The sequence below is a fragment of the Gobio gobio genome (genome assembly GCF_949357685.1).
Source record: "Gobio gobio genome assembly, chromosome: 25".
NCBI classification, from domain to species: domain Eukaryota; kingdom Metazoa; phylum Chordata; class Actinopteri; order Cypriniformes; family Gobionidae; genus Gobio; species Gobio gobio.
Genome location: NC_137121.1, coordinates 5,351,642 through 5,365,554, shown reverse-complemented (window position 1 = coordinate 5,365,554; position 13,913 = coordinate 5,351,642). Strand labels below are relative to the sequence as shown.

At 38.0% G+C, this 13,913-nt stretch overlaps 1 protein-coding gene across 1 annotated transcript in view; it reads left to right on the top strand.

The window, feature by feature from the left end:
- Positions 1-13,913, top strand: part of kcnq1.2 (potassium voltage-gated channel, KQT-like subfamily, member 1.2) — a 306,186-nt gene that overhangs the window by 206,943 nt on the left and 85,330 nt on the right. Inside the window, exons 16-19 of the mRNA XM_079810186.1 lie at positions 5,085-5,160; positions 7,354-7,448; positions 7,533-7,573; positions 11,307-11,368. Of these exons, the coding sequence (XP_079666312.1) occupies positions 5,085-5,160; positions 7,354-7,448; positions 7,533-7,573; positions 11,307-11,368 (274 nt within the window). The remainder of the gene's footprint in view (positions 1-5,084; positions 5,161-7,353; positions 7,449-7,532; positions 7,574-11,306; positions 11,369-13,913) is intronic.

Sequence of the window (13,913 nt, the reverse complement as noted above, 5' to 3'; positions counted from 1 at the left end):
CCTGCATGTGTAGAACGGGTGAACATGTGTCAGGCGTGTTGCAGCGCTGCAGCGAGGCGTGTGTTATCCTGCGTGTGTAGAACGGGTGAACATGTGTCAGGCGTGTTGCGGCGCTGCAGCGAGGCGTGTGTTATCCTGCATGTGTAGAACAGGTGAACATGTGTCAGGCGTGTTGCGGCGCTGCAGTGAGTTATGTGTTATCCTGCATGTGTAGAACGGGTGAACATGTGTCAGGCGTGTTGCGGCGCTGCAGTGAGGCGTGTGTTATCCTGCATGTGTAGAACAGGTGAACATGTGTCAGGCGTGTTGCAGCGCTGCAGCGAGGCGTGTGTTATCCTGCGTGTGTAGAACGGGTGAACATGTGTCAGGCGTGTTGCGGCGCTGCAGCGAGGCGTGTGTTATCCTGCATGTGTAGAACAGGTGAACATGTGTCAGGCGTGTTGCGGCGCTGCAGTGAGGCATGTGTTATCCTGCATGTGTAGAACGGGTGAACATGTGTCAGGCGTGTTGCGGCGCTGCAGCGAGGTGTGTGTTATCCTGCATGTGTAGAACGGGTGAACATGTGTCAGGCGTGTTGCGGCGCTGCAGCGAGGCGTGTGTTATCCTGCGTGTGTAGAACGGGTGAACATGTGTCAGGCGTGTTGCGGCGCTGCAGCGAGGTGTGTGTTATCCTGCATGTGTAGAACAGGTGAACATGTGTCAGGCGTGTTGCGGCGCTGCAGTGAGGCGTGTGTTATCCTGCATGTGTAGAACAGGTGAACATGTGTCAGGCGTGTTGCGGCGCTGCAGTGAGGCGTGTGTTATCCTGCATGTGTAGAACAGGTGAACATGTGTCAGGCGTGTTGCGGCGCTGCAGCGAGGCGTGTGTTATCCTGCATGTGTAGAACGGGTGAACATGTGTCAGGCGTGTTGCGGCGCTGCAGCGAGGCGTGTGTTATCCTGCATGTGTAGAACGGGTGAACATGTGTCAGGCGTGTTGCGGCGCTGCAGCGAGGCGTGTGTTATCCTGCATGTGTAGAACGGGTGAACATGTGTCAGGCGTGTTGCGGCGCTGCAGTGAGGCGTGTGTTATCCTGCATGTGTAGAACAGGTGAACATGTGTCAGGCGTGTTGCGGCGCTGCAGCGAGGCGTGTGTTATCCTGCATGTGTAGAACGGGTGAACATGTGTCAGGCGTGTTGCGGCGCTGCAGCGAGGCGTGTGTTATCCTGCATGTGTAGAACGGGTGAACATGTGTCAGGCGTGTTGCGGCGCTGCAGCGAGGCGTGTGTTATCCTGCATGTGTAGAACGGGTGAACATGTGTCAGGCGTGTTGCGGCGCTGCAGCGAGGCGTGTGTTATCCTGCATGTGTAGAACGGGTGAACATGTGTCAGGCGTGTTGCGCCGCTGCAGCGAGGCGTGTGTTATCCTGCATGTGTAGAACGGGTGAACATGTATCAGGCGTGTTGTGGCGCTGCAGCGAGGCGTGTGTTATCCTGCATGTGTAGAACGGGTGAACATGTGTCAGGCGTGTTGCAGCGCTGCAGCGAGGCGTGTGTTATCCTGCATGTGTAGAACGGGTGAACATGTGTCAGGCGTGTTGTGGCGCTGCAGCGAGGCGTGTGTTATCCTGCATGTGTAGAACGGGTGAACATGTGTCAGGCGTGTTGTGGCGCTGCAGCGAGGCGTGTGTTATCCTGCATGTGTAGAACGGGTGAACATGTGTCAGGCGTGTTGTGGCGCTGCAGCGAGGCGTGTGTTATCCTGCATGTGTAGAACGGGTGAACATGTGTCAGGCGTGTTGTGGCGCTGCAGCGAGGCGTGTGTTATCCTGCGTGTGTAGAACGGGTGAACATGTATCAGGTGTGTTGCTGCGCTGCAGCGAGGCGTGTGTTATCCTGCGTGTGTAGAATGGGTGAACATGTGTCAGGCGTGTTGCGGCACTGCAGCGAGGCGTGTGTTATCCTGCGTGTGTAGAACGGGTGAACATGTATCAGGTGTGTTGCTGCGCTGCAGCGAGGCGTGTGTTATCCTGCGTGTGTAGAATGGGTGAACATGTGTCAGGTGTGTTGTGGCGCTGCAGCAAGGCGTGTGTTATCCTGCATGTGTAGAACGGGTGAACATGTATCAGGTGTGTTGTGGCGCTGCAGTGAGGCGTGTGTTATCCTGCATGTGTAGAATGGGTGAACATGTATCAGGTGTGTTGTGGCGCTGCAGCGAGGCGTGTGTTATCCTGCATGTGTAGAATGGGTGAACATGTATCAGGTGTGTTGTGGCGCTGCAGCGAGGCGTGTGTTATCCTGCATGTGTAGAACGGGTGAACATGTATCAGGTGTGTTGTGGCGCTGCAGCGAGGCGTGTGTTATCCTGCATGTGTAGAACGGGTGAACATGTATCAGGCGTGTTGTGGCGCTGCAGCGAGGCGTGTGTTATCCTGCATGTGTAGAACGGGTGAACATGTGTCAGGCGTGTGTTATCCTGCATGTGTTGTGTGGGCTGCTGTAATGCGAGGAGGCAGATTCGTGATTAAACAGCATGTGTTTCATGTTTTGAGGGCATGTGTTTTCTTTCCCAATCATGTGAGGCTTTCTCACACACACACACACACACACACACATATGCATCGTCCTGCTCTGGATGTTTTCAAATAGTTCGCATGCATTTCCTGCGAGAGGGGAGGACAGCGGACGCTTTGATCTGCGTGCTTTACGGTGTGTGTCAGTGCCGGGACTGCTGGGAGCTTTTGTCCGGCTGTCCCCACCTCTAATTAAGACGGGCTCTGTGTTCGTGCGGGACAGGGACGGAGGCCACAGAGGGAAGTGATTTGTGTTTTGTAGATCAGTGACAGCACAGAGAGCTTTATCACGACAGACTCAAGCTGAGAGGAATCAACACGTCGTCCTCTTTTGTTGGACACTCAGGGAACGGCTTCAGTAACACAGAGTGTGTGTGACGGCCCGGCGTCCTTTCAAGACAACTGCTCAAATCTGTATATCCTGAGAGAGAGAGAGAGAGAGAGAGAGCAGGATATATATAAGATATGAATTAAGCTTTATATTATTTATATTATTCCAACTTTATTTATTTATTTATTTATTTATTTAAAATCATGTCACAAATATGTCATGAAATACATAAAATGAGCTATTCAAACCTTTTATTATTATATTATATTAGTTTATTATATTATATCATATTATATTAATTAATTATATTATATTTATTTATTATATTAAATTATATTTATTATATTATATTGTATTATATTATATTAATTATATTATATTATATATATATTATATATTAATTTATTATATTATATTATATTATATTATATTAATATATTATATTTATTATATTATATTAATGAAATGTATTATATTGTATTATATTGTATTATATTATATATTAATTTAATTTATTAATTATATTATATTATATTATATTAATTATATTATATTATATGATATTATATTAATTATATTATATTATATTATATTATATTATATTATATTATATTATATTATATTATATTATATTATATTATATTAATTATATTATGTATATAAAGCTTGTGTGTTAAAAGTTTTTAATTCTTTATAGTATTCCCATTTTCTTATTACAGTATATACACACACATATATATATATATATATATTTATATATATATATATATATATATATATATATATATATATATATATATATATATATATATATATATATATATATATATATATATATGTTTTATATTCTTTATATTATTGCAACTTTCTTATTATTATATACATAGCTCTCTCTCTCTATATATATATATATATATATATATATATATATTTTTTTTTTTTTTTACATGTCACAAATATCATGATATACGTTAAATATGGAATTCAAAGCCCATAATAATTATATTATATTATAAAAATGACATTATATGTTTGGATATATATGTATATTCATATATATATATATATATATATATATATATATATATATATATATATATATATATATATATATATATATATATATATATATATATATATATATATATATATATATATATATATATATATTACCTGCTTAGCCTACATATATACAGTATTAAAACATGTCATGAATATTTCATGATATACATCATCAAATACACCGTTTAAAACCCCATAATATATATAGTTTAGTCACATATATGTCATGATATATAAATATGTTATTCAAAACCCATCTAATATAAATGTGTTGTGAATGACGTATGATGCCATTTTGTGACGTGTGTGTGTGTGTGTGTGTGTGTGTGTGTTATCAGGAGGAAGTGACACCCTCTTGATGATTTTATCCTCTCTAAAGCGCTGTGATTGTTTGTGCTGTAGTCCATTCTCTTCTCCTGCGGTCTGAAGTGTGTGTTGTGGAATGTTGTAAAGCAATTTAAGTGGCCAACGCACACCGATCAGCCCACTTAACACACACACTCAGCATCATTCAACAAACACACACACACACACACACATCATTAAAGTGATAGTTCCTCCAAAAATAAATTCTCACATCATTCATGTCAACCCGTATTTCTTTCTTTCTTCTGTCAAATGCAAGATGAGATGTTTAGCAGAATGTTATTATGGTCTGGAGTGACATGAATGTGTATTTATTGATGAACTGTTCCTTTAAGACGCTCTCTTTAGACTCACTATAGGACTTTGATGTCAAAGTTCACTGATAGCAGCCCAGACGAGCTCTTCATCTGAGATGTTCAGACTCCAGAGGTGCTTTAGAGACGTTTGTCTGCACAAGGGCAAGTTTTTTATCTAGTCTTGAGTGGCAGAAATGAGCCGTTTTTCCACTAGGCCCTGTTTACAGTGGAGCTGATGCTGCTCGAGTGTATTCTGGGTAGAAACGTTGGCGAGGCTGCGCTACGCTGGAAATAACAGGGTGTTTCGGCCAAAAAACCCAAAGTGCCCTCCCTTAGAGAGGATCTGTGTGTGTGTTTGTGTGTGTTGTCGCCAGGTTTACTGCCACATACGCACACACACACACACACATTTGCAGTGGGCCTGCTCAGTGTTTTCTGACGCCGTGTGTGTGTTTGTTTATTTTGTTCTCTGCAGACTTTCCCACGCGCACAGATCCGCCATCAAGGTCATCAGACGGATGCAGTATTTCGTAGCTCGACGGAAATTTCAGGTACTTTTATTTTGTATGTCAGAATCATGTGACGTTTCCCCATCCCAGAGATAATGCATTTAAGTTATTAAGTGAAATTTGAACTACATTTCAAAGGAAATTTTCAAAGGAATATGGATTAAAGAAATATGTGCTCATTTATTTGTTTAAAAATTACTTTTCATAATAAAAAAATCCTTAAAAAATATTTCTATTCATTTAAATGACACAAAAGCTAAATTAAAGGTATAAATATGTACTAAAATATGAATAAAAATTATATTAAATGAGAGAAAATTATTCGTTTTTTTAATATACAATTCTTAAAAATATTTCTATTAATTTATGACAAAAGCTAAATTGAAAGTATAAATATGCACTAAAATAGGAATACAAATTAAATGAAACTAGAGATAATTACTAGATTTATTGTAATAAAAATATTTTCATTAATTTAAATGACAAACATTAAATTGAAACTATAAATATGCATTAAAATATGAATAAAAATGCAATTAAATTGCAGAAAATTACTAGTTTTCATAAGAAAAAATATTTTAAATATTAAATACTATTTTCATTCATTTAAATGACACAAAAGAAAATTTAAACTATAAATGTGCACGAAAATAGGAATATAAATTCAATTCAATTAGAGAAAATGACTAGTTTTCATAATAAAAAATACTTAAAAATATTTTAATTAATTTAAATGACAAAAACTGAAATTGAAATCCTTCAGGATTTTAATGATTTTGAATGACACAAAAGCTGAATTGAAACTATAAATATGTACTAAAATATGAATAAAAATTATATTAAATGAGAGAAAATTATTAGTTTTTATAATATAAAATTCTTAAAAATATTTCCATTAATTTATGACACAAAAGCTAAATTGAAAGTATAAATATGCACTAAAATAGGAATAAAAATTCAATGAAACTTGAGATAATTACTAGTTTTATTGTAAGAACAATATTTTCATTAATTTAAATGACAAACACTAAATTGAAACTATAAATATGCATTAAAATATGAATACAAATTAAATTAAATGAGAGAAAATGACTAGTTTTCATAATAACAAATACTTACAAATATTTTAATTAATTTAAATAACAAAAACTGAAATTGAAATCCTTCAATATTATAATTATTCTGAATGACACAAAAGCTGAATTGACTCTATAAATATGTACTAAAATATGAATAAAAATTATATTAAATGAGAGAAAATTATTAGTTTTTATAATATAAAATTCATAAAAATATTTATATTAATTTATGACACAAAAGCTAAATTGAAAGTATAAACATGCATTAAAATATGAATAAAAATGCAATTAAATGACAGAAAATGACTAGTTTTCATAAGAAAAAATATTTTAAATATTAAATACTATTTTCATTCATTTAAATGACAGAAGCTGAATTGAAACTAGAAATATGCACTAAAATGGAAATAAAAATCAATACAATTTTAGAGAAAATTTCTAGTTTTCGTAATAAAAAATACTTAAAATACTTTAATTAATTTAAATGACAAAAACTAAATTGGAATTGTAAATATGCACTAAAATATGAATAAAAATTCAATCAAATTAGAGAAAATGTTTAGTTTTTTTAATAAGAACAAATATTTAATATATTAACTATTGAATACTTAAATATTTTAATTCATTTGAATGACACAAAAGATAAATTTAAAATATAAATAGAAATGTATACAAATTTGAGAAAATTACTAGTTTTCATAAGAAAACATCCTTAAATATTTTATTTAAATGACAGAAGCTGAATTGAAACTATATATGCACTAAAATAGGAATAAAAATCAATAAAATTTGAGAGAAAATGACTTTAGTTTTCATATTTTCATTCAATGAGCCTCATTCATGAATGAATTCCTGTTTGAACACTGAATTTATTTAAAAATAGTTTTGCCAACAATCTGCACAGATATTGTGATTTTAGGATGAAGCACAATGTGTGATGGTGTGAAGGAAAGAACTGAAAGAGCCAATGTATTGATCTAAACTGAAGTGAATAAATACTCAGTCCAAACGGAGACCTTGGCATCCCTTCACTGTTGTTGTTATTGAGTTAAACTGAGCTAGAATAACAAAGCGTGGAAGTTCAAGGCCCAGGGGGCTCAAGAAATCGTGTCCCGTGATGACAATGGCTCATGGATTTGCCGTGTGTGTCCCTCAGCAAGCGAGGAAGCCGTACGACGTGCGGGACGTGATCGAGCAGTATTCACAGGGACACCTGAACATGATGGTCCGCATCAAAGAGCTGCAGAGAAGGTGAGAGGCAGGACGTCCCGCTTCCCTACACTGACAAACAATCACTGGCCTTTTCACAGTTTCCCACTGCTTTTCCTCTCGCAGGTTGGATCACACGTTGGGAAAACCGGGAATGTTCCTTCCAGGTAAAGGAAAACTGACTTTTTAGATGTTCCCATGATCAAATACAGATTCAAAACGCTTGAATAAATCATATCGAAGGGCTCACATGATCTATAATGCGTGCTGTAGCTGTAGATGCTATTTATTAAGTGAAATCGCCACCAATCGCTGGGTTAAAACAACCCAATCGCTGGGTTAAAACACCCCATTCGCTGGGTTAAAACAACCCAATCGCTGGGTTAAAACACCCCATTCGCTGGGTTAAAACAACCCATTCGCTGGGTTAAAACAACCCAATCGCTGGGTTAAAACACCCCATTCGCTGGGTTAAAACAACCCAATCGCTGGGTTAAAACACCCCATTCGCTGGGTTAAAACAACCCATTCGCTGGGTTAAAACAACCCATTCGCTGGGTTAAAACACCCCATTCGCTGGGTTAAAACACCCCATTCGCTGGGTTAAAACAACCCATTCGCTGGGTTAAAACACCCAAACGCTCGATTAAAACAACCCAACCGCTGGGTTAAAACAACCCAATCACTGGGTTAAAACACCCCATTCGCTGGGTTAAAACAACCCATTCGCTGGGTTAAAACAACCCATTCGCTGGGTTAAAACAACCCATTCGCTGAGTTAAAACACCCAAACGCTTGATTAAAACAACCCAACCGCTGGGTTAAAACAACCCATTCGCTGGGTTAAAACACCCCATTCGCTGGGTTAAAACAACCCATTCGCTGAGTTAAAACACCCAAACGCTCGATTAAAACAACCCAACCGCTGGGTTAAAACAACCCAATCACTGGGTTAAAACACCCCATTCGCTGGGTTAAAACAACCCATTCGCTGGGTTAAAACAACCCATTCGCTGGGTTAAAGCACCCCATTCGCTGGGTTAAAACACCCCATTCGCTGGGTTAAAACAACCCATTCGCTGGGTTAAAACACCCAAACGCTCGATTAAAACAACCCAATCGCTGGGTTAAAACACCCCATTCGCTGGGTTAAAACAACCCAATCGCTGGGTTAAAACACCCCATTCGCTGGGTTAAAACAACCCATTCGCTGGGTTAAAACAACCCAATCGCTGGGTTAAAACACCCCATTCGCTGGGTTAAAACAACCCAATCGCTGGGTTAAAACACCCCATTCGCTGGGTTAAAACAACCCATTCGCTGGGTTAAAACAACCCATTCGCTGGGTTAAAACACCCCATTCGCTGGGTTAAAACACCCCATTCGCTGGGTTAAAACAACCCATTCGCTGGGTTAAAACACCCAAACGCTCGATTAAAACAACCCAACCGCTGGGTTAAAACAACCCAATCACTGGGTTAAAACACCCCATTCGCTGGGTTAAAACAACCCATTCGCTGGGTTAAAACAACCCATTCGCTGGGTTAAAACACCCCATTCGCTGGGTTAAAACACCCCATTCGCTGGGTTAAAACAACCCATTCGCTGGGTTAAAACACCCAAACGCTCGATTAAAACAACCCAACCGCTGGGTTAAAACAACCCAATCACTGGGTTAAAACACCCCATTCGCTGGGTTAAAACAACCCATTCGCTGGGTTAAAACAACCCATTCGCTGGGTTAAAACAACCCATTCGCTGAGTTAAAACACCCAAACGCTCGATTAAAACAACCCATTCGCTGGGTTAAAACAACCCATTCGCTGGGTTAAAGCACCCCATTCGCTGGGTTAAAACACCCCATTCGCTGGGTTAAAACAACCCAATCGCTGGGTTAAAACACCCCATTCGCTGGGTTAAAACACCCCAATCGCTGGGTTAAAACAACCCATTCGCTGGGTTAAAACAACCCATTCGCTGGGTTAAAACACCCAAACGCTCGATTAAAACAACCCAACCGCTGGGTTAAAACAACCCAATCACTGGGTTAAGACAACCCAAACGCTGGGTTAAAACAACCCATTCGCTGGCTTAAAACAACCCAACCGCTAGGTTAAAAGTAAAACACCCAAACGTTCGATTAAAACAACCCAACCGCTGGGTTAAAACAACCCAACCGCTGGGTTAAAACACCCCAATCGCTGGGTTAAAACACCCCAATTGCTGGGTTAAAACAACCCAATCGCTGGGTTAAAACACCCCAAATGCTGGGTTAAAACACCCCAATCGCTGGGTTAAAACAACCCATTCGCTGGGTTAAAACAACCCATTCGCTGGGTTAAAACAACCCATTCGCTGAGTTAAAACACCCAAACGCTCGATTAAAACAACCCAACCGCTGGGTTAAAACAACCCACTCGCTGGGTTAAAACACCCCATTCGCTGGGTTAAAACAACCCATTCGCTGAGTTAAAACACCCAAACGCTCGATTAAAACAACCCAACCGCTGGGTTAAAACAACCCAATCACTGGGTTAAAACACCCCATTCGCTGGGTTAAAACAACCCATTCGCTGGGTTAAAACACCCCATTCGCTGGGTTAAAACAACCCAATCGCTGGGTTAAAACACCCCATTCGCTGGGTTAAAACACCCCATTCGCTGGGTTAAAACAACCCATTCGCTGGGTTAAAGCACCCCATTCGCTGGGTTAAAACACCCCATTCGCTGGGTTAAAACAACCCAATCGCTGGGTTAAAACACCCCATTCGCTGGGTTAAAACACCCCAATCGCTGGGTTAAAACAACCCATTCGCTGGGTTAAAACAACCCATTCGCTGGGTTAAAACAACCCATTCGCTGGGTTAAAACACCCAAACGCTCGATTAAAACAACCCAACCGCTGGGTTAAAACAACCCAATCACTGGGTTAAGACAACCCAAACGCTGGGTTAAAACAACCCATTCGCTGGCTTAAAACAACCCAACCGCTAGGTTAAAAGTAAAACACCCAAACGTTCGATTAAAACAACCCATCCGCTGGGTTAAAACAACCCAACCGCTGGGTTAAAACACCCCAATCGCTGGGTTAAAACACCCCAATTGCTGGGTTAAAACACCCCAAATGCTGGGTTAAAACACCCCAATCGCTGGGTTAAAACATCCCAAACGCTGGGTTAAAAAACGCTGGGTTAAAAAATGCTGGGTTAAAACACCCCAATCGCTGGGTTAAAACACCCCAAATGCTGGGTTAAAACACCCCAAACGCTGGGTTAAAAAATGCTGGGTTAAAACACCCCAAACGCTGGGTTAAAAAACGCTGGGTTAAAAAATGCTGGGTTAAAACAACCCAACCGCTGGGTTAAAAAAATGCTGGGTTAAAACAACCCAATCGCTGGGTTAAAAAAATGCTGGGTTAAAACAACCCAATCGCTATGTTACAGCAACTTTACCCACTTTGAAGTTGATCAGAGGACATGTAAATATGAAATGATCTCTGATTGGCTAATAAAAATGGCAATGCATGCAAATAAAGAAACCATGGTGATTGTGACGTCTCTTCCATCTCATTAACATGCAACCTCTCATATTTACATATAAAATACAGCAACGTTGCCCACTTTGAAGATCATTTACACAGTAAATTATGCAGATGTTATCCAATCAGTGCTCATTTACATATTAAGGCCTTAAAGACGCAGTGGCAAAAATAGCCTGTTTAATCATAAGGGTTAGAGAAAGGATGGAAAACTCAACCATGATAAGAAAAAACTGCAAAAAGTGTAGAATATGATCCCTTTAAATTGATATGCGAGTTAAAACACTATCAACATGAGCTTTTGACAAGCTGTGTTTCTGGGATGTAATTTCTGACTGTTGTATTATATCTTGTGTGTCCAGAGAAAGGTGTGGATAAGGAATATTATACTGTGGGAGCCCGGCTGATCCGACTGGAAGATAAGGTCAATCCCTGAACACTTCTAGAGACGTTCACACTGAAGTTGTTTCACATATCATAAGCGATAAGCCTCCATTAACTCTATTGACTATATTATATTTATGAAGTTAGTGCTGGGGAAAAATGTATCCTGATTAATCGCATCCAAAATAAAAGTTTGTGTTAACATAATATATATGTGTGTGTACTGTGTATATTATACTATGTATATATTAAAACACACATGCATGTGTATACTGTATATAATGTATCTTATATATAAATAAAAAAAATTATAAAAATATAACATTTTTCTTAAATGTATATATACATGCATGTATGTGTATTTATATATACAAAATAATTAACAGAGTACACACACATATATTATGTAAACACAAACTTTTATTTTGGATGCGATTAATTTTTCCCCGGCACTAATATATATATTTAATATTATAATTATTTTTCAAAGATGCTGATAAAGAATTTACTTTTGTACCAACATAATATTTAATTTATTAATTATTATTAGGTAGTTTCTGCATTATATAGTCTATTATTGTGTATGAGCTATAATTGATTGATTTCCTGCATAGTTAAATATATATATATATATATATATATATTTTACATTATACTTACATTATACACTTTATTTATTTAATCATAATAATTAATAATTATTTTTATCAGTTTGCTCAACGTGTCCCATAGTAAACCACACACACACACACACACACACACACACATATATATAAAACATTATGTATATATATATTAGGGCTGTCAAAAGATTAATCGCATCCAAAATAAAAGTTTGTGTTTACATAATATATGTGTGTGTACTCTGTTAATTATTATTTATATATAAATACACACACATTCATGTATATATTTAAGAAATATTTGCATGTATATACTGTATATACATTTATATAATCTATAATATATATAAATGTTTTATATATAAAAATAATATATTTTTCTTAAATATATACATGCTTTTGTGTGTATTTATATATAAATAATAATTAACAGAGTACACACACATATATTATGTAAACACAAACTTTTGTTTTGGATGCGATTAATCGCGATTAATCTTTTGACAGCCCTAATATATACATGTAATATATATTTATTTATTTATAATTAATATATATATATAAAACCTTATTTATAATATATTATAATATTATATTATATTATAAATAAGGTTTACATTTTTATTATAAATAAATGATAGATTATAATAATCTATTATAATAAATATTTTTTAAATATTTTATATTCTCATTTATTCATTCATGTTTATATATATATATACACAGCCGTGTTAATCATAAAAATGGTATATCAGTAAAAAGTTATTTTATTATTTTTATATTATAGGTGAGATCAGAATATTTTAAATTAGGGCCATGAGCACATAAAGGAACTTTGGGAAGTGTGTTCCAACGCTAAGCATGAATACGGGGTAAATTGGTGTGTGTGTGCGTGTGTGTGCGTGTGTGTGTGAGACACAGACAGTATTTAGATTGAATCATGGTGCCATTACTAGGTGTGTCTGTACTTCCTGTCTGGCTCTTCACTAAAGCACCTGAGATGAATCTCAATCACTTCAAGTTTCATACATTCCACATGCATAATAACACACGACAGGCCTCGAGGGTATTTTAACAAGATCTCTGAGCATTTCAGTCGGACCTCAACACTTTGAGTGACACATTTCAGCTGTTATTGTAGAATGAAGCTGGACTAGACAGTGTGTGTGTGTGTGTGTGTGTGTGTGTGTGTGTGTGTGTGTGTGTGTGTGTGTGTGTGTGTGTGTGTGTGTGTGTGTGTGTGTGTGTGTGTGTGTGTGTGTGTGTGTGTGTGTGTGTGTGTGAGAGAGAGCAGCAAAGCCCTGTGCTTTATTTCACATGTTAATAGTCATTTATATAAACGTCTTAAAGGGACAGCAGCACAGACGGCTGTGGTGATGAAATGAGCAGTGTGATGTGTGTGTGTAAATGTGTGGATGTGATCGTGATGTGTGTGTAAAGACGTGTGGATGTGATCGTGATGTGTGTGTGTAAAGACGTGTGGATGTGATCGTGATGTGTGTGTGTAAAGACGTGTGGATGTGATCGTGATGTGTGTGTGTAAAGACGTGTGGATGTGATCGTGATGTGTGTGTGTAAAGACGTGTGGATGTGATCGTGATGTGTGTGTGTAAAGACGTGTGGATGTGATCGTGATGTGTGTGTGTAAAGACGTGTGGATGTGATCGTGATGTGTGTGTGTAAAGACGTGTGGATGTGATCGTGATGTGTGTGTGTAAAGACGTGTCGATGTGATCGTGATGTGTGTGTGTAAAGACGTGTGGATGTGATCGTGATGTGTGTGTGTGTAAAGACGTGTGGATGTGATCGTGATGTGTGTGTGTAAAGACGTGTGGATGTGATCGTGATGTGTGTGTGTAAAGACGTGTGGATGTGATCGTGATGTGTGTGTGTAAAGACGTGTGGATGTGATCGTGATGTGTGTGTGTGATCGTGATGTGTGTGTGTGATCGTGATGTGTGT